Below are 19,846 nucleotides of genomic sequence, written 5' to 3'. Positions count from 1 at the left end.
CCCCCCCCCCCTCTCCTTTCAGCCTGCCCTATCCGTTAAAACTAACATTGTACAGAAAAAAACTGTTATTTTGTTTGGAGCCTACACACCTATACTAATATTACCTGTTCAAATGCGGCTTTATCGGCATGTCGTATTGATTCCGTAAAACTTTCGTTTACAAAACGTCAATATTGAGTATTTGATATTCAAATGACAACGAAGGTTTTTGCTATTGGCTTGTAGTTTTTGTCTTTTTGTCGTAGAGGGATTTCATATAATTATTCAAGGTCAAGTAATAAAATTGGATAAACATTGGACACGGTGATGATTGTACCTGAATTAAGATTCTTTTGTATTAAACTAGCTGTCGCCCCCGACTCCGTCTGCGTGGAATTAAAAAAACAAAAGTAGTGTGTGTGTGTTCTTCCAGACTATCCTCTATATCTGTGCTACATTTCATCTTGTGAGAGAAACATCCACCCATAACCGGATTAAATAGTATTCTATGTCCGTCTCCTGGCTTTATGCTACCTCCTCACCAATATTTAGCCACATCGGTAAAGTCGTTCGACTTATTAATAGTGTAACTAACACGACTTTCTTTTATATATATATATAAGAATACTAGCTGTTCCCGTGCGACTTTACCCGTATAAAATTATGATTTTTTTTAATTGCTTACATTTGTCAAATTATTAATAGCAAATGTCAAAATGACATGACATGACATGACAAACCTTAGCAATCTTTCTTTCTTAATGTTGGCAGCAACTTATTGTCTCTTTCCCACATTAGGGTTTTTATCCAAAATATTTACTCTCTAAGTTAAATGGCGTGAAAGTATATAGCCTAAAGCGTGACGTAAGTGTAGGGCTTTTTATATGCTGTAATTGCTGACATGTTAGGCAACAAAGAAGTGTGTGTTTACGCTTTATTATAATAGTATACATAAATATTTATCCGAAATATTTAAGGGTTTTTTTTAAATAAAAATGAAACATATATTAATTAAACGTATATTTGTTTTCAGATTTGTTTACAAGTTTGTATGCGACCTGCGCGAGCTACTCGGCTACGGAGCGGACGAATTGGCGGAGCTCGTCAGAGAAGTGCACGAATCTAAACAAGAGGAAAATACATAAAACACATTATTACAACAAAAAAACATACGAATTCAGTACTTCCTTCTTCGGAAGTCGGTCAAGAATAGTATATCCTAAATATTATGAAAATTTTATATGAACTATTAATTTGAATCTTTCAAAACTCATGAATTTCTTTGTAAATTGAATTGTCAAATCAGTCTGTCCTATTTCTAGTCGCAAAACGTTAGTAATATCTTTTAAATACATTATAGTTCGGTTTCAATGGAAATGAGAAATAAACCTATCTAAATACCTTTATAAGGCTATCCACAGACTTATTTAAAAAAGACATGTATATATCAACAATTTAACGTTCCAAACTAAATCCATAGATAATAAATGAAATTTTTCATTTCCATTGAATTATAAAATTGCAATGAATATTATATAAATATTGTTTATGTGTAAAAAGATCTTTTTGACCCAATGTTTGTTTCAAAATTTTGAGTAAATTGAATTGTTTTCGATATTTTTTATCTGAAAAATGGCTTTCACGTATTTGTTTAGGTAATAAAAATGTAATTTAATATAACTGTAGGCACTCATTTCCAACGCTTTAATTTAATCACTAAAATTGTGAATAAAATATAGTCATCTATTTTTAATAATTAATTCTAAGGTTATCTGTACAAATAAAGTTTATTTTGTTACCCCAAAGTGTTTTTTTATAGGAGTTTTATAGGTTTTTTTTTATTGCGGGTTATTGTCCAACAAACTTGAGGTAAGGTTTTTTTTGTCTATTATATGTTTTTAACAGGTTATTTTTTTCAGAGGGAGATGAACAATAAGTATTTTAGTACTTATTAAAATTATTTAGTTAAATACAATAATGCAAAAATCCAGTATATTTTTTGTCGAAATCATTCGTCTATGATGCATAATTGTTATTGCAAAAAATAAACCGGTTGAAATTTAAAAAAATAAATGTCGGAATTTTTCGTTAAACGAACAAAATTAAGGAAATTAAAAAAATAATGAATAACTAAGCTAATGCGAATGAGAATATATAATAAAGTTTTTCTTGTATTAAATGGTGGTTTATTTGTAACTGCACATGGGAGTCGAAACTTAATGTTGCCTGCTTAAGGCTCTTATTACACTGGTTTTGAGTCAGAACATAAAGCAGTTGTTATTTTTTGATGTCTTAAAATACTACGGCGATTATATTTAAAGACTACGTCTTTCGACAACATAACAACAGTATTAAGTATTAAATTACAACGATATAACTCACATCGGGGAACTACTAAGAATAAGCAAAAATTAGAAGTTTTAATTAGATTGAACCTGGCACACGTGTCTTCCACTGTGTTACTTGCCTAATAAGTGTATATTAATTGCTTCCCTTATTTACGAAAACTCTTATTGGCCCTAGACAAAGAACACTCACGACGTTCCTCCTACATAAGGTATGGTACATCTTCTCTATTGATATATTTAACTTCAAACTCTCATGGTTTTTGTTAATGTAACGTTTGTAAGATACGGGTTTTGTTCAGTCTGGCCGTGAACATTACGTATGCCGAAATATCGCGAGCTACAACAACCCCATCATTGTAAAAACCCCGTGTCTTACGAACATCATGTTGCTGGGCAGTAATTGTTTTTAAAGATTGCTGCACTGATAATCTGATAAAGATTTAGAAATCTTGCAGGTTTAGGCATTTCCAGCTGTATTCGGCCTGTCAGCTGGGTTGCTTGCAATTTTTCAGTAATGGATCCGATTGTAGCTTTGGAGCAAAATGCGATTGATCGACAAAAACCTATGATCGATTCGTTAGCTCACGGTGACTCAGATGTGCAGGCATTTTATAGACAGAAAACTATATTTGTGACTGGTGGTACTGGATTTTTGGGAAAACTGCTAATTGAGAAACTTTTTAGGTTAGTATTTTTGTCGCTAATTTTTGGATAGGAAACCAAAACCAACCTTTTAGATGAGACCACAGACAAATCTTTTTAGAGTGCGCCCAGACCTTTGACTAAACTATATCACAACTTTTCAATCACGCTTTAAGAAGTGAAGAGCGTCGGTGGCTCAGTGGTTTAAACACTTGACTTGTACTCTTCAGGTCTTGGGTTCGAATACCGCCGCCATGTACCAATGTGATTTTCGAATTTTCATATGTACATAATTTACCCGACGTTCTTGCGGGGAAGGAAAACATCGTGATGTAACCTGCACATATCGGCGAAGAAATTCAAAGATATATGTGAAGTCAACCAACCCGCACTTGGCCAGCGTGGTTGACTATGGCCTAGTCACCCTAACTTTAGGGTAGGCTCCGAGCCCCTCGGTGGGGACGTATAGTGAGCTGGTGATGATGACACTGCTCCATTTTTACTTGTGCAACTTAACAGTTGAATAGGCTGCGAAACAATCGACAATCGCACAGCTATTGTGCGATAGTTTAGTCAAAGGTGTGCGCCGGCTCTAGTCCCTGTTCAAATGGAGAAACCTAAATATATTTAATTCGTTGTTGGTGTCTAAGAACTTTTTACTGTAACTTGGATTGTGTATTCACAATATGTATACTAAGGTCTATGTTAATTGTTCAGGTTCATTGTTTTAATATGCATTGTTCAGTGTAAACGTATGTTAGTTTGAATATATTAGGTGGAACTGTTTTATAATTTACTAGCTGTTCCCGTACGGCTTCATCCGCATGATATTACAAAAACTTATCAAAATCCAAATTTTTATTTGCTAAGAACTTAAGTAACCATGGCAACCTTGAATTGTTTTGGCTTGTAGTTGCTGTCCCTTTCTCGCAGAACGATTTTCTTCAATTTATACTCCATCAATAGCGCGAAAATGTAAAAAGTGTGCGTTACCGTAAGACTTTTATTTTAAAAATAGTTATTCAAAAACATACTGTGATTACTGACTTCCTGCATAACAATGAAGTATGTGATTACGCTTTATTCTATTACTAGCTGTTTCCGTGCGACTTCATCCGCATAAAAATATGAAAATTTTAATTTTATTGTTTACATGTGTCAAATTATCAATTGCAAATGTCAAACTGACATGATGACAAACCATGGTAACCTTGCTTCCTCAATGTTGGCAACTTGTAGTTTATGGTCCCTTTTCCACATGAGGCTTTTTCCAATTTATTTTCTCCCTAAGTTTAAGAGCGTTTAAATATATAACCTAAAGCGTGTCGTCAGTGTTGGGCTTTTTATTAATGGAATGAATATTCAAAATTATGCTGTGATTGCTGATGATTACAGTTTATTACATTGGTATAGATAGAGTATATGATAGAAGTTTAAATAATTGTTTTTATTTTACAGAACATGTGATCTTAAGCGAGTTTATCTTTTGATACGTTCTAAAATGAATTGCTCTCCGGTAGAAAGGCTATCTGATATTACCAATGACTCGGTAAGTCAATCAAATAAAATGTGTATTAACCTAACTCTGGCCTTGAAGAATGAACTAATTAATTGAATTGAGTGAAATAATTAAAATAATGTTTGATACTCTTAGATATTTGATAGCGTACGGCGTGTAAATCCTTCGTTTGCGAATAATATTACAGCCATAGAGGGAGATGTGTGTGAACTAAATCTGGGCATCTCAGATGCTAACTGGCACAGGCTCGCTGAAGAGGTATGTTTATCAGGAGTTCCGACTGCCGAAGCATTTACATAAAACATCCTTCCATTGACGAAAGAAATTACAGAAAGTACACGATTCTAAAGGCAAAATATTCTTAACATAGAAAACTTGACACGTAAATATTGTACAACATTTTTTTTCCAGTAATAAATTTAAATAAAGTAATGGCCGCCATATATGCAGTTTTTACGATTTAGTTGTTTTTGATATTAGCAATTAGGTCTGTCCCACCACTGGCTGATAGATGCACAGATAGCTTAAAAATAACGTCACTGTCAGATACGGTGACAAATTCGACATTTTCATCACATATTTTACACTTTCGATTGTTATCTGACAACTTAGAATTTGGTGGGACAGGCCCTTAATCTCCATTCATCAAGGGCGGAGTCAGGGGGGGGGGTCCGTCCCTGAGCTGGTTGGTCAAGAGCTTGACAAAATATATTTACATATTTTGTCAAGCTCCTGACTTGACCACGACTATGTGACAGCCCCCCCTCTGGCGCCAAAGCTGGATCCGCCCTTGTTAACCATCACGAACTCACTATACGTCCACGTCTAAGTTAGTTGTTATTGACATTAAGTCTAACCAGTATATACAATTTTAGGTAGATATTCTATTTCATATAGCAGCAAATGTAAGGTTTGACACGAGTTTGAAAGATGTGGCTTTATCTAACGTAAGGGGGACTAGAGAAGCGTTGACGCTCGGCAAAGCGTGCAGGAATCTAAAATCCTTTGTCTTCTTATCAACTGCATTCTCTCAAGCTACATGCGATGTTATCGGAAAAACAGTGTCTGAGGAGTTTGGCTCCTGTCCAATAACGCCAGATGCATTTATACATATCGCAGAGACTTATAATACGGAACAATTAAACAACATTGCACCGACGTAAGTTACTTCTTAATTACTTTTAGACAATAATAATTTCCGCGACAGACTATTCATTTCCGCGAGAATGGCGCGTAATTCCAAATATGATACTTCCGAATGACATTGACAGATGTCATAGGGATGGGACGTGTACGCCGATGATCTAGTGTTGCGCTATTCTTAACACTATTAACTGTTTTGATCGTAGGAGTCTAGTAAATTGTTAGTTTAATCAAAGTAAATGAAAATAATGATAGAAGTTATTGTATTTGTATTTTGTTTTGATTTGACTGATTTAAAAGACGACATTTTTTGATATGTAATAGGAGTTATTAATTTTATTGTGAATTCAGAGTTTAATAATAAATAACTATTGATTGTAGATTAGTTAAGGGTTGGCCAAATACGTATACATTTTCGAAAGCAATATCCGAAGAGCTTGTGCGCACGATGGGCGCTGATTTACCGGCATGCGTAGTACGACCTGCGATAGGTAAGTTTTCAATAACTATACAAACTCTAACAACAGAAACATACGAATTAGGATGTAATTAAATGCGATATTGTTGCGATTTTAAAAGAACATGACCCTCATGTTATTGTGTCTGCATATGTTTTTCAATTTCAGTGACTCCTACTTATACTGAACCAGTACCGGGTTGGTTAGACAAGAGCACTATCTATGGATCTAATGGCGTAAGTTTATACATTTCTATTTCATATAGTTTTTTAAAAGGGTTACCATACACGGACTGCTTTAAACCGTTAACCTTTTACTTGTTGCAAAATACGAACTTTTACCGCATATGGCAGGTCTTAAATGTAGAGTAGTAATTAATTTTCCTTTTGTAGGTAGCACTAGGTATACTTATGGGAGTGTTACAAGTTATACAATGCGACATAAAGTGCCGAATAGAGTTGGTGCCAGCTGATATGACGACAAACGCTACGATAGTGGCAGCCTCAACTACTGCCGCTAAACGCACCACCGGTTACCTACAGACAGACATCTATACAGTAACCAGCACTAGAAATCCTATCAAATGGAGTAAGTAGAACCGGAAATTACTGATAGAAGACATTTTAATAAAAAAATATCTCGATGGCTTAGGAAATGTTTGGTGTCCTCATGCTCTCTAGAATTGCCATATCTAATAGTTTATAACATCCTGAATAAGAACGTTGTAATGGAAGACACTTAGTTATTGATAAATTATACAGTTAAGTAAATTGTCGGTGTAGAAAAAAATTCAAACACTAATATTGTTTTATGTTTGAAGCAAGGTTGCGTTGCGAATATTATGGCGGCTCGAATCTTACGAGTACCGCAGAACACTATCTTAGTGTTATGGAGGAAGATGGGGAGGGGTAGAGGTTACTGCGTCATCTGGCAAGATATTTGAAAACATACTATCATCACCAGCTCCTTCTACGTCCTCCCACTGAGGGGCTCGGAGCCTACCCTAAGTTAAAGTGACATTAAGTCAACTACGCTGGTCAAGTGCGGGTTGATTGACTTCACGCATGTCTTTGAATTTCTTTGCCGATATGTAAAGGTGGCGTCACGATGTTTTCCTTTGCTGTTAAAATGTCGGTTAAATTATGTACATATGAAAATCTATTGGTACATGACTAAATTCCAATCCAGGACCTGAGGATTACAAGTGAAGTGTTCAACCCTTGAGCCAGCGACGCTCGCGTAACCATAGTATAACAAGGATAATTTTTAGGACAGGCGATATCAATCTTTGCAGAACAAAGGTTTAAATTCGCGTCTCCAAAAACAACTTGGTTCATTAACCCCATCCCTATCAAGAACTCGGTCATGTTTACGTTATTGTTTTGGTTATTTCACTATATACCTGGGTATATCTTCGATGGATTGAACATAATCACAGGTAAAAAGGCACAGTAAGTAGTACTCACTATCTTAACATTTTTATATATAATACAAGGTGGCAATCGAGCAAGCGGACACCTGAAACCACCGAAATGCGATCGCTGTCCATAAACATCCGCAATTGCAGATACGTTGCCTACCCTTAATTGACGGAGGAGGAGACGCACATTGAGAGGACATTTCCCCTTCCTATGCGTTTCCTCCACTGTCAGAACCACTTTTCCTTCCAATCCATTCCTCTTAAGAAAAGGGTGGAAAGGGAAAGGGAAAGTTAAATGTAGCAAATAGGAAAGGACAGAAGCGCCATTCAAAATAATGCGGGAGTGTCAAATTAAACTTGTTAGTGACCTAGTCAAGGATGACACCAGAAGGTGGCAATTTTGTTTGTCTTATAAAAGCGGACGCACACATTTAACTAAACTATCACACAACTGTTGCGATTGTCGATTGTTTCGTAGCCAACTGTTTAATTGCACAACTAAAAATCGAGTAGAGTGTACTCCATATAAGCTCATAGGAATCAAAGCGAGACAACAGTTGTGCGATAGTTTAGGTGCGCGCGGTCTAATGCATAACATGTTGAATGAATTTGTTTCAGATTCGTTAAACTGTACACTAAAACGCATAAACTTTTGTCTGTGTTGCAATATTTTTGTGTCAACCAATGGCATCTGAGTGACACTAATCTTGACAGTTTGTATAACAGTTTGTCAGAAACTGACAAAGTTATTTATAACTTTGATATAAAATCACTGGACTGGAAAGAACACAATGCAGTAGCATGGTATGGAATCAGAAAATACATCTTAAAAGACGGCTTAAGTGATACAGTTAAAAATGTAAAGAAACAATATTATTACTGTATAGCTGATATGTTACTAAAACTCCTTGTTTTGTTAATGTTATTATTAATTATTTATTATGTATCTAAATGTATTCTTTTGTGTTTTATGTTAATTTTTTTCTGATTGAATTGAAAACAATTTTAATTACAATAATATGTGTAACGAAAATTTTTGTACCCCATTTTAAATGAATTAATTTGAAATTCGACATAGTTATGCCTTGTTAATCTGCCTGTGATTTATGCTGGGTTTCTGAAGTTTCCATTTAACAATTTGCGATACATTAGTGTTAGGTTCACCTGAGTTTCAACGGAGTTAAATACAGCATATTTCAGAATCGAATTACGGGATATCGAACCAAAAACGGTAACTAATAGTTAGTAAATCGAATACTGGCCACTTAACAGTGGTAGTGCCCGCTTTAACATCTTAGCACTGTAGGGCCGGCATTGCACGCCCGGTGAAATACTACGACCACACAGAAGACAGGCGTGAAATGGAAGCAATTCCGTATTTCGTCTGATGAGTGTGGTGCCGGAGGCCTAATTTAAGTCCCTTTCTCTTCACCACCCTTTTCTTATAAGGAGAGGATGAGAAGGGCGAAATGGATTTGACGGTAGAGGAGATGCATAGGAAGGGGCAAAGTCCTCTTTGTGTGCGGTTCCTCCTCCGTCGGATAAGGGTAGGCAACGCATCTGCAATCACGGATGTCTATGGGCAGCGGTCGCTTCACCATTTTGGCGGATTCAGGTGGCCGCTTGCTCGTTTGCCACCTTAAGTTATAAAAAAAAAACTGGGAGATAATTATTTAATAATTAAACGTGTTTGAATAACAAAAATTTAGTCGTGTAGATAAGTTACACGCAATAATATTAGATTCTAAATTACTTGGCACTAGATTAAAATACTAGCCTAGTGCAAACTAGACATTAAATTTGATGTGGAGTAGAGGATTTCAAAGCTCAAAAATAAATGATTTTATTATTATTGTAGATAAATTTTAAAGAATGTTCGACCACTCGTGGAAATAATTACATCCATAACTTGTTTATGATAAATACGCTTGAAGTCATTTCCATATTATATTAACAATAAATGTTTTAATTATGTGTATAAAATCCTCTGCTTTTTGTAATATCCTTAGTGTTAATAAATTTTCGTATTATTTTTTTTTATCTGTTGTGTTTCAATTGCTACTATTCTTATCCTCTTGTTTGTGGAAAATTTAATCTTATGTATTAAAAAACCTCAATTAAAGAAAAAACTATCTTATAAAAATGTAATTTGAATCAGCTTCTACCAACATTTACCGTGTATTTGAAGTAACTTTACCTTGATACAAAGTGAAGTGGGAAATTCCTTAAATATACAAAAGCCAACGATCTTTTCGCATTTCCAAATAATTAGGAAATATTGGATTTACCGAAATTCATGTATTCCCATTGACATATAACTGTACCATTGCTTTGAAACACCTTGTTGACAAAGTAAAGTCGCCAAGTTAAAAAATAAATTAGCGACATTTTTAGAAACAGAACTAAATACGCGTGTATATTCTTGCTTTGTATACGGGTCAAAGTTCCTTGTCGTGCGTATTTGATTGTGTATTCATAAATTCAAATAATTGACGTACGTGGCTCTTTATTTCATTTGCCCGCTATACTCGCACACATGAAAACTGGTGTGTAACGGGCCTTATACATTATGTATTCTTTGACCTTGTATGGCCGGACTCAATTAACTATCTCTAACTATCTTTTCGTTATCTAGGTTGTTTTTAATACCGATACTCACGAGAAACGATTTAGTAAATCTTCTAAACTATCATTTTTAATTTCCTCCACATATTACTATTGAAAGATATGCGCTGCATGACTTCGACCTGTGCAAAACCACGGCCTGACAAGATAGCTGTCAAGTGGAAGTAATTCCACATATTATTTTTATTATTTACTTTCTTTCCTGCCGCTGTAGTTCTTGCAGCAATCTTATTGTCTTTTTAGTTATATTTTTTTCTTTCTTTACCTTGTCTCTTGCCTATTTTTAGTTTATTTTTTGTTTAACATAATTTATTTAAAAGTAATTCCACGTTTGAGCTAATTAGTGTGCATACTGGAGGTCTAATTTTAACCTTATTCTTTTGTATTATGGGAAGAATAGATTTGGCGGAGTAAAGGTATCGGAGAGGGAGTTGAAGCTTATATTTAAGATATACATTCCAAACACATTGCACACAAAAACACACACTTGAGTGCAATAATGGTTGTATCTCAACTTCCCCCTCTTCAATAAATTGAACTATGTACTATTAGTTAAGGGAAGGTTGAAAACTAGCGTGGCCTTCAGCGACAAGATGGAGGCCGCCAGCTGAGCCTTCTCCTTTTAGCCAAGAACTGTTTTTTATTTCATTAACATGTTTTATAAATTTTGTTTTTTGGGTTAATTAATATTTTTAATGTATTTACGGTAGTAGTTATCGTCTCTCTGGATTAATTCCAATTGGACGTACAAGGTTTTATAAACCATAATGTCTTGGCTTCATTTTTATGGCCGCCTGTCGCAATCTGCCTGGAAGAGAAATTAAAATTATACCCAAAAAACTAAAAACACTTCAAACGAAACGAAAATATTACGAATATATTCGTTATCAGCAACGCAAATACGTCATCTTCCTAAAATCTGTAATTTTTTTTATTACAGATACTCTAATTTTATTATATATACGTATAGATGATGATGAATGAAGAACATTGGTAATAAAGTTTAGTGATACTTTTTACAAATATATTCTAGTATTGTTACAAATTATAAAACAAATAGCGACTTGCCGTGGTAAAGCACAAGTTCAGTGCTGATAAACTGTATTTATTTACATTAGAGACCTCTAAAGTTATAAATATTTCTCTACTAACATTATACATATAATCCTTCCTTTCGAATAACTCTGATAAAAAATACTGCATTAAAATCCGTTACGTTTTTTTAAAGACCTAAACATACATTATCGACAGACGAACAGCAGAATGTAATATGTAGTCAATTGTAATGATTCATTTTAATTTAAAATCGTGTTTTAGTAATGATTTCCTATATATTTAACCAATTAAAACTGTTATAGTTTGTTTGTTTGTATACAATATGAGACACAAACAGGAATTTAAATATTTTTTCTTACCCTTTCCAACCCAGCTGTTAAGTATACATTTTAAATAACCAATAAATTTAGGAGACAAAATTGAGATATCAATTTTTAAAAGCAATTTTGACGTATTTGGCTATATTTTATAACCATGACTGGGACATGGACAAGGTGTAAAAGTCAAAGATGGTATTAATTTTTATTAGCTACATAATTTAATAGTTACTATACATTTTTCATAGAAAATCTCCCTTATTCATCACTTACGACTCTGGGTGTTGCAAGACATTTATTAATTTGAAGTATATTTTATTACGGGAAGTGAAACTGCGAGGCGTTACTAGTATACATTATACAATGTCTGCTCGTTAAATCGAAAAAGTGTAGTTTGTTAAAAAATCATTGTATTATTAAGTGTTGAACTAATTAAACGTTTGATAGAAATTACTTTGTTTTTGGTGTAACCAAGTGAGTAGTTGTTGGTTGTAATTTAAAAAAATACACCGAGATAATATTCCTCGTTCATTATTAAGATTTTATTATCTAATTAAAGGTTTCTTAGATACCATTTACGTTACTTTTTGGTAGAAGTTAAAAAAAATGTAATGTAAATTTGTACAATATTACAAAGAAATATGAAATGTAAATAAGTAAAACCAAAAAAACGGTCAGTTTTTATTTTTGCAGGAAGAACTTTTATTCTTTTGAACTTAAAGTAACATTTGAATATGTATTTATTATTGTTTGCACGCGTTGTAAAGTCGGGTTAAAAAAATTAAGCATAGTAACAAAAACTTAAATTCCTTTAATTTAAAAACAAAACGATAAATTATTTGTGATTTACGGCAGCGTAGATGATTACGATTTTAATTTATTTTTTTATATAGTAATGGCGGAAACAATGTTAGCGTTAGAAAGAGAGGCTGTTATTCGTCAGCAGAATGTAGCAGATATGATCGCCAGTGGCGCCTCTAGCGTGGGGAAGTTCTACTCCGGATCTAATGTGTTTGTCACCGGGGGCTCCGGCTTCATCGGGAAACAGCTGCTTGAGAAATTATTCAGGTAATCTGTACCTACTTTCTGTTATGAACGATTTCTGTATACAACATAGTTTAATAAAAAAAATTCCATAAATTAAACATGCAAGTACCTACATAATGATAATAAAAGTAAATCTTTTTTTTCAGATGCTGTAATGTGAACAAAGTGTATTTATTATTGCGAGCAAAAAAAGGAAAACCCGCGCAGCAGCGCGTTAAACAGATTCTACAAGACCCTGTAATATTTTTTAAATCTATAAATATAATAAAATTGGAGTGTCTGTTTGTAATATCAAAAGAAAAATTCCAGATTTCGGAAAAATGATGTATTTGTGTTGCTGATAACGAAAACCGCATTAAATAAATTGTCTGTCTGTCTGTCTGTCCGCAATCCGCGTTTGTTCCGGGTAATCTTCGAAACGGATGGGTCGATTTCGACCGGACCTTTACTGGAGGGCAGCTGACATGGATAGGCATATTATAGGCTACTTTTTTTTAATTCCACGCTGTCAAAATGGTGAAAAGGGTTTTCCAAATTTGGACTAACGAAGTTGGCAGCTCGTGTATAAATGTATGTATATAACGTATAGCTTTAAGTAATTTTATCATTTGTTATATAGGTATTTGACAGTTTGCATAAACAGAAACCAACATTTCCGGACAGTATATTAGCAGTTTCTGGTGACGTCAGCGAATTGAGACTTGGACTAAGTTCGTCTGATTGGGATCTTGTTACGGAACAGGTTAGGCAGTTGATTTTTTTAACTTTTAGTAGGGTTTCTCTGCAACTATCTTTTGAACTGCACCAATAAATGTTATAAAATTAAAAGGGAAAAAGACATATTGGAAGGATTTTTGAATATTTAACACGATTGATACTTTGATCCTTTGACTATTAAATTTTGTTTTAAAGTTTATATGGCTAAGAGAAAAAAAAATTGAGATCGATTACTGCATTGCCATTATCTGTATGAGTAATAAGTAATCATGAGTAAATAAGTTATAAAGTTAGTATTATCAGATCTTGGTGAAATAGTAAACAAAAAATATTCACGAAAGTAAAAGTTTCATGATCTGAGAGAACATTAAAGACATGATTGTTTTAGGTGAACATAATTTTTCATACGGCAGCTACAGTCAACTTTAACGAGAGTATGAAAGTTGTTGCATTCACAAATGTCAGAGGAACCAGGGAGGTGTTGCGTTTAGCTAAGTGTTGTAAAGAATTAAGGCAAGTACTACTATATCAACATTTTCATCACCAGCTCATTATATGTCCACAAGTTAAGTGCTCTAACCACCGAGCCACCGATGCTCACCTTTTTCTAAATTGTTTGATAACAATCGAACGTGTAAAATATAGTATGTAATAGAAATATCGGATTTTGTTCCCTTATCTGATAGTGACGTCATTTTTAAGCCTTCTGAGCCTCTATCAGCCAGTGGTGGGAGAGGCCCATAACTTTGTAAACTTGTAAATGCAGTTTCAATTATTACCATTGGCTTTTTCTTAAAGATCCGCTTAAAAGTTTTTTCATCCAAACCCCCTTACCCACATATCTTGTTAACCCTTCATATAATTTCCAACATTGTCCATCCCTACCGGATCTTTTGGACCCCAGAGGTCCTGTATCTCTTTGGGATACAGTTGTATCAGTTTTATAAGTTTTCAATAATGTTTTAACATTGTATATTTCTTTTAGATCTATAGTTCACGTATCAACAGCGTACTCTCACGCCACCAAGGGTCGAGTGGGACAAGCAGTGAAGGAACAGTTCTACGATAGTCCTGTGCCACCCAATGCTTTTATAGATATGGCAGAAAATATCGATGAAAATAAATTGGAAAATATGATGCAACTGTAAGTTTTGTTGCATTGACCACTTGGGTTATAGGATTTTGCATCCAGTGGTGTATCTTGGATGTATGGATGTTTGTTAGAGGGTATAGATAGACCAAAAAGGGTACGTAATCCATGCGTTTTTGATATATTTTCCAGTGTGAAGGAGGACTGGCCGAACTCTTATTCATTTTCAAAGGCACTCGGGGAAGAGCTTGTACGTTGTGAAGCAGGGAACTTACCTATCACTATTGTTAGACCTTCAATTGGTAAATAGTTTAGATTTTCTTATATCTTATTTAATTTTATAAATGCGAAAGTTAAGATTGATGGAGAGAGATTTTGTAGTCTTAACTGCTGAACGGATAACGATAAAATTTAGCAGAGATGTAGAAGGTAGTCTGGAAGAACACATAAAATACTTTTGTTTTTTAAATTCCATGCGGACGGAGTCGCAAATTCGATTAGTATATCTTCCATTTTCTCTGTGTTTTATTAGTATCTGTATTAGAAAATTTGTCAAGATATCACGTAACCCAACAAGAGCTGTTTAAAAGTTATGATCTTTGAATTTTTCAGTTATATCTTCATATCGAGAGCCATTGCCCGGTTGGATTGATCCTATGAACTCATTGGGCGCTAGCGGAGTTAGTATACTATTATGTTAATTTTTCTGTTAGTAATGTGACCCTAATTACTTTTTTAATATCAGCGCTCGGTCTGACAAAAACACTTAAACATTTTGAAAGGTACCATTTAATAAAATTCTGTGTTCCAGCTTATTTTAGGATTAAGTACTGGTATTATTCACGTGTTGAAATCGCGTCAAGATAATGTACTGAGCCTAGTGCCGGCCGACCTCGTCATCAACACGATGCTGGTCGCCGGCTGGGAGACCACCAAAGCGCAGTCTAAGGAAGAAAATATTAAAATTTATAACGTCACTAACAATCGGAACTCGAATATATGGTGTAAATATTATTATTGCTATTACTATCATTATCATCTCCGTGGCCTCATCTCACTCACATGTAGGCGCACTACGTTCATAACAGTCATGTCTTGGCTTTATTACGGTCACCTGCCGCTTTTAATTTGTAACTACTTTACAATCGCTGTTGAAAACTGTCTATATAGAGCCAAGCCTCGATTATACACGGAGACCCATTAAGATAGAACCCGCTACAGACCTTCAGTTAAATCTGCAAAAATTTAACTGTACAACTAGTATTATAAACTAAATAGTTTGACTTCAGTGAAAATTGAGAGTTTAAGTTTCGGCTTCACAGGCAAGCAGTTAGAACTGATCGTATGTAGCAAGCTTAAACTGCTGTTTCATTACTGCTTTCGCTGAGATTGGTTGAAATTTGAGCAATACTTCAGGAAACATTTTGTTTAAATTCACATTTTCGGACAATTTCTGATAGTTTATGCTACTTAAAAATATAGTTTTCTTTTTCAGCGGAAATTGAAGAAACGCTGGATACTTTTGGAAGGAAAATGATTTCGTCTCGCGCTGTTTGGTATTGCTTTTCGATACAGACGGCAAATAAGATATTGTATACTTTACTATTCTGGCTTTTACATTTCATACCTGCATTCATCGCTGACACAGCTTGCAGATTAACAAACAGGCGTCCAATGTAAGTTTCTAAGTTATAAATATGTATTTGTTTAGCTACATTTTAGGTAATAACAATAATTGACATTGTATTGATAACAGATATGTAGTAGACAAATATGTAGGCTAAGGGCCTGTCCCACCACTGGCTCGTAGAGGATCAGATAGCTTAAAATGACGTTACTGTCAGATAAAGTTACAAAAGTTTCATGTTGGATTATTATTAGACAATTTCAAATTTGGTAGGACAGGTCCTAAAGATGCCTATGTAGAACTGACAGTTTTACAAGATGGCCACCCTACCAGTGGTCCGATGTCCGTCATGGACATAGAGTAAGCCTACAAATAAAAAAAAATCTCATGCACGAATGGTCCGCTTGCCCGGTACCTGCTGCAAACTGCCGTGAAGTGGAAATCATTCCGTAGACACACTGATAAGTGTGAAATAGGTCTAATTTTACTCCCTTTTCCCCCCATTTTGTTATAAGGATGTAAATAAGTGGATTTTAGGACGTCGCATAGAAAGGGGAAATGTCCTTTTTCTATACATCCCCTCCTCCGTTTAAGTTAAGCTATTGCGGATATATAAGGGCAGAGATGTCTTGGCTATTTCTGCGAATTTAGCTATTTAAAAACCAATACTATTTACTTCACTCACAAAGCTTGTACAAGTGTGCTAAAATGATTTACATGTGAGATTGCGAGCACCCATAAAGTTTGAATGGTATTATACCAACTTATTTGAAATGACGAATATTAAGATAAAGGTTTTTCTTCCAGGTTATTAAGTATATATCAAAAAGTATACAAGTTATCATCGGCGTTGGAATACTTTATTCTCAATGATTGGAAATTTCATGACAACAACACTCTCCAGTTACACAAAAGCATGTCGAGTATCGACCGCGAGGTTTTTAACTGCGACATGGGAAATTTAGACCGTAAGGAGTATTTAAAAGTATGGTTTTATGGAGTTCGCAAATACATCATTAAGGAGGCAGATTTTAAAAATCAAGAGGAAACTGATAGAAAACAATTTTGGTTAAAAATAGCAACATATTTTATATTCGGTCTCTACATTTATTTGTTTTATGTTATGTTAAGCTACGTTTATTCAAAAATTATTCAATTTGTATAATTTATTTTGTTATTTTATTTTAATTTGACTATTAAAATTAAAATTTCGACGACAACAGTCTTTTATTTCTGAAAAGATTTTGATATTGAATTAATATTATAAAATATATTAAAACAGGTTGATAAGGAGTTATTTTTCCCATTCCTTTTCCACTTTATCTATTTTGTAGTATACTACAGTACATACAACTCAGACACCTTATTCGATAACGAAATGCTGAATTAAGGAGATCAAAACGGGCTGACACTAATATAAATATATATATCAAATTAATGCGAATATTATAATAACTAGTATGCGAGTATTAAAATTGATATGCAGCTGTCGATAAACTATAAAGTTTAGTTTTAAATGGTATTTCGATATTTAAAAGGTATATTTTTACAACACTCCACTCAATCAGCGTAAGGAACCCTTTAACCGATTATTGATAAATTGGTTGCCGAGTTCTATACTAATATAAAAAAGGGGAAAGATTTGTATTTTCGTATGTATTGATATACTTTAATAACTGGGCCGATTTGGAAAATTTACACACACAAAAGCTAGGTTATCACTGAGTAACATGGGATATACAGTTTTTTTATTCCTCGTCGATAGTCACGAGCAACAGCTAGTGACAAATATAGCGACATACCACTATTAACAATATAAATGTTTAGATGGATGGATGTTTGTTATACTTTTTGGCTTAAATTGCTCAACGTATATTAATGAAATTTGGTATATATGTAGAGTATAGTCTAATAATTAAGTATTTTTTATTAATTCCGCGCAGACAGAATCGCGAAAGCTAAATATGATATATGATTAAAAAACGTATTAATAATTTATCTCAATGTGGAAGCGCTCCCAAAAATTTGCTGAAATATCGAAGACCGCTGCCTAAAGACATCTGCATCTGCAGATGAGTGTAATCTTCGGAGGACGCAACAAAAGATTTCCACTCCCTATGCGTCTGCTCCTTCCTCATCTTTTCCTTATAAGATAAAGATAAGAGTGGGAAGAGAAAAAAAATTAAGTTTACATGCACACTATTCAGACGAAACGCGGATTAATTTCACTATACTCCGTTTTTTGTGATAGAAGTGGGTGAGCAGGACCTACTATACAACAGATGTTGCTGGAAATGTACTTAATAGATTTGTCTACCGTGAACATTTGTTTTGCGATTTTGGCGGTCCGACCAGCTTCTCTCCAATCGCCTTAAATGGTGTGCCTTTACCAACCTACTCCGACTTTAAGTACCTCGGTTCTCTAGTCCAGTCCGACGGTGGCGTTGACCGAGACGTAAAAAGCCGAATAAATGCAGGTTGAATGAAATGGCGACAGGTTACTGGTGTGACTTGTAATCCAAGAATGCCTCTTAGGCTTAAGGGACAGATCTACAAGTCCATCATAAGACCTGTCGTATTGTATGGATCTGAATGCTGGGCCACCAAAGTTGCGGATGAAAGGAGATTGCATGTGGCTGAGATGCGTATGTTAAGATGGATGTGTGGTGTGACAAGATTGGATAAAGTTAAGAATGTGTACATTAGAGGAAGTTTGAAAGTAGCGCCAGTGGTGGAGAAATTGAGAAGCAAAAGGTTAGCGTGGTATGGACATATTATGCGACGAAATGATGGGGACATAAACCAGAAAGTGTTGAGATTGAATGTGGATGGCTACAAAGGAAGAGGAAGACCGAAGAAAGTATGGATGGATTGTGTGAAGGAAGATATGCTTAAGAAAGGAGTGGATTCAGATATGACGGCTGATAGAGATGTATGGAAGAGTAGCACATACTGTACCGACCCTCTATAAGGGATAAGAGCAAGTGGATGATGAGATTTGTCTACCGTGAGAGACTCAATTATACTCGTAGGATCCCACTGTCGGAAAATTTGCATGAAAAAAACTTTCTCTTTTAACTCGTTACATCTATACCGATCTAAAGCGTTTCCAATACAGTACAGTCATGGTTGACAAGGCTTTCAAACACATGACAGGCTCAAATTATTCTGTTTTTTCTAATCACAGAATTTCATTACATAATATGGAACACATTGTGGAGGCGTTAAACAATTGTAATTTACGCAATAATGAAAATAAATTAGTTGTAATACATAAGGAAACTATTTATACATGTGTACAAATACAGGATGATTCTTAACGAACGGATTTAAAGATTTGTGCAGAAGGGAAAAAAATATTAAAATTTTCTTAAATATTTTTTTATCACCGACTTGAAAACTGCGCCCATGCCTGCAGAATAAGATAAAACCTTGCGTTTGATTTTTGTGTAAAAAAAACGAATTGAAATAGTCGAAGGCAACTATCTCATGTCATTTTGATTAGAAATAGATGAAAATTAGATTTTTCAAAGAAGTCTAAAAAGAAAAATTTTGTGCAAGCAAAGCAAAGTGACGAGCGGCTTGCAGAATTTAATTTTAAATGAAGATCATATAGAAATATTTGAACATATTTCTTTATAAAAAAAGATTGATTAAAATACATCGGTAAAAGTCACGTGCTAAACCTCTGAGCCACCGATACTCTATACAAGCTGGACAAGCTCAGCTGCCATCTGAAATTGCAAAACAAGCTAAGCGATGGCTGTCCATGGTCAACCGAAATTTTTTGTAAATTCGTTGGTAACCAGCGCCATTTTTATGTTCCTAATTGTAATATAAGTTGAATTAGATATATGG

General features: G+C 34.5%; 2 protein-coding genes across 4 annotated transcripts; both read left to right on the top strand.

Moving 5' to 3' along the window:
* Positions 1-2,362: 2,362 nt before the first annotated feature.
* Positions 2,363-8,298, top strand: LOC106107040 (fatty acyl-CoA reductase 1-like). Of its 3 annotated transcripts, none has more exons than XM_013287718.1 (10): positions 2,363-2,536; positions 2,783-3,011; positions 4,428-4,518; positions 4,624-4,746; positions 5,364-5,647; positions 6,013-6,122; positions 6,258-6,325; positions 6,482-6,677; positions 7,384-7,527; positions 8,128-8,298. In XM_013287718.1, the coding sequence occupies exons 2-10, from the start codon at positions 2,842-2,844 to the stop codon at positions 8,202-8,204; spliced, it is 1,263 nt and encodes a 420-aa protein (XP_013143172.1). In that variant the 5' UTR covers positions 2,363-2,536; positions 2,783-2,841; the 3' UTR covers positions 8,205-8,298. The 3 variants fall into 3 exon arrangements, with proteins under 3 accessions (XP_013143172.1, XP_013143171.1, XP_013143173.1); XM_013287717.1 differs by having other exon boundaries at positions 7,360-7,527; XM_013287719.1 differs by lacking the exons at positions 2,363-2,536; positions 2,783-3,011 and adding an exon at positions 3,792-4,034 and having other exon boundaries at positions 7,360-7,527.
* Positions 8,299-12,402: 4,104 nt separating this feature from the next.
* LOC106106940 (fatty acyl-CoA reductase 1-like) lies at positions 12,403-17,362 on the top strand. Its single transcript, XM_013287599.1, has 11 exons — positions 12,403-12,575; positions 12,701-12,791; positions 13,174-13,296; positions 13,660-13,784; positions 14,257-14,415; positions 14,554-14,663; positions 14,974-15,041; positions 15,173-15,470; positions 15,857-16,037; positions 16,796-17,056; positions 17,323-17,362. Exons 1-11 carry the CDS (start codon positions 12,403-12,405, stop codon positions 17,360-17,362), a joined length of 1,629 nt encoding a protein of 542 aa, XP_013143053.1.
* The last annotated feature ends 2,484 nt before the right edge of the window (positions 17,363-19,846 follow it).

The sequence above is a fragment of the Papilio polytes genome, unplaced genomic scaffold, assembly GCF_000836215.1.
Source record: "Papilio polytes unplaced genomic scaffold, Ppol_1.0 DF822067.1, whole genome shotgun sequence".
Taxonomy (NCBI): Eukaryota; Metazoa; Arthropoda; class Insecta; order Lepidoptera; family Papilionidae; genus Papilio; species Papilio polytes.
The sequence above is the reverse complement of the archived record's forward strand: the minus strand, read 5'-3'. Positions and strand labels throughout refer to the sequence as shown.

Bases quoted from the DNA above. Each gene is read 5' to 3' on its own strand.
- LOC106107040 (XM_013287717.1), top strand. From the start codon at position 2,842: ATGGATCCGATTGTAGCTTTGGAGCAAAATGCGATTGATCGACAAAAA. The intron at 4,519-4,623 runs GTAAGTCAATCA...TGATACTCTTAG, and splicing joins CTGATATTACCAATGACTCG to ATATTTGATAGCGTACGGCG. The intron at 5,648-6,012 runs GTAAGTTACTTC...TATTGATTGTAG, and splicing joins TTAAACAACATTGCACCGAC to ATTAGTTAAGGGTTGGCCAA.
- LOC106106940 (XM_013287599.1), top strand. From the start codon at position 12,403: ATGGCGGAAACAATGTTAGCGTTAGAAAGAGAGGCTGTTATTCGTCAG. The intron at 12,792-13,173 runs GTAATATTTTTT...TTTGTTATATAG, and splicing joins AACAGATTCTACAAGACCCT to GTATTTGACAGTTTGCATAA. The intron at 15,042-15,172 runs GTTAGTATACTA...TCTGTGTTCCAG, and splicing joins ACTCATTGGGCGCTAGCGGA to CTTATTTTAGGATTAAGTAC.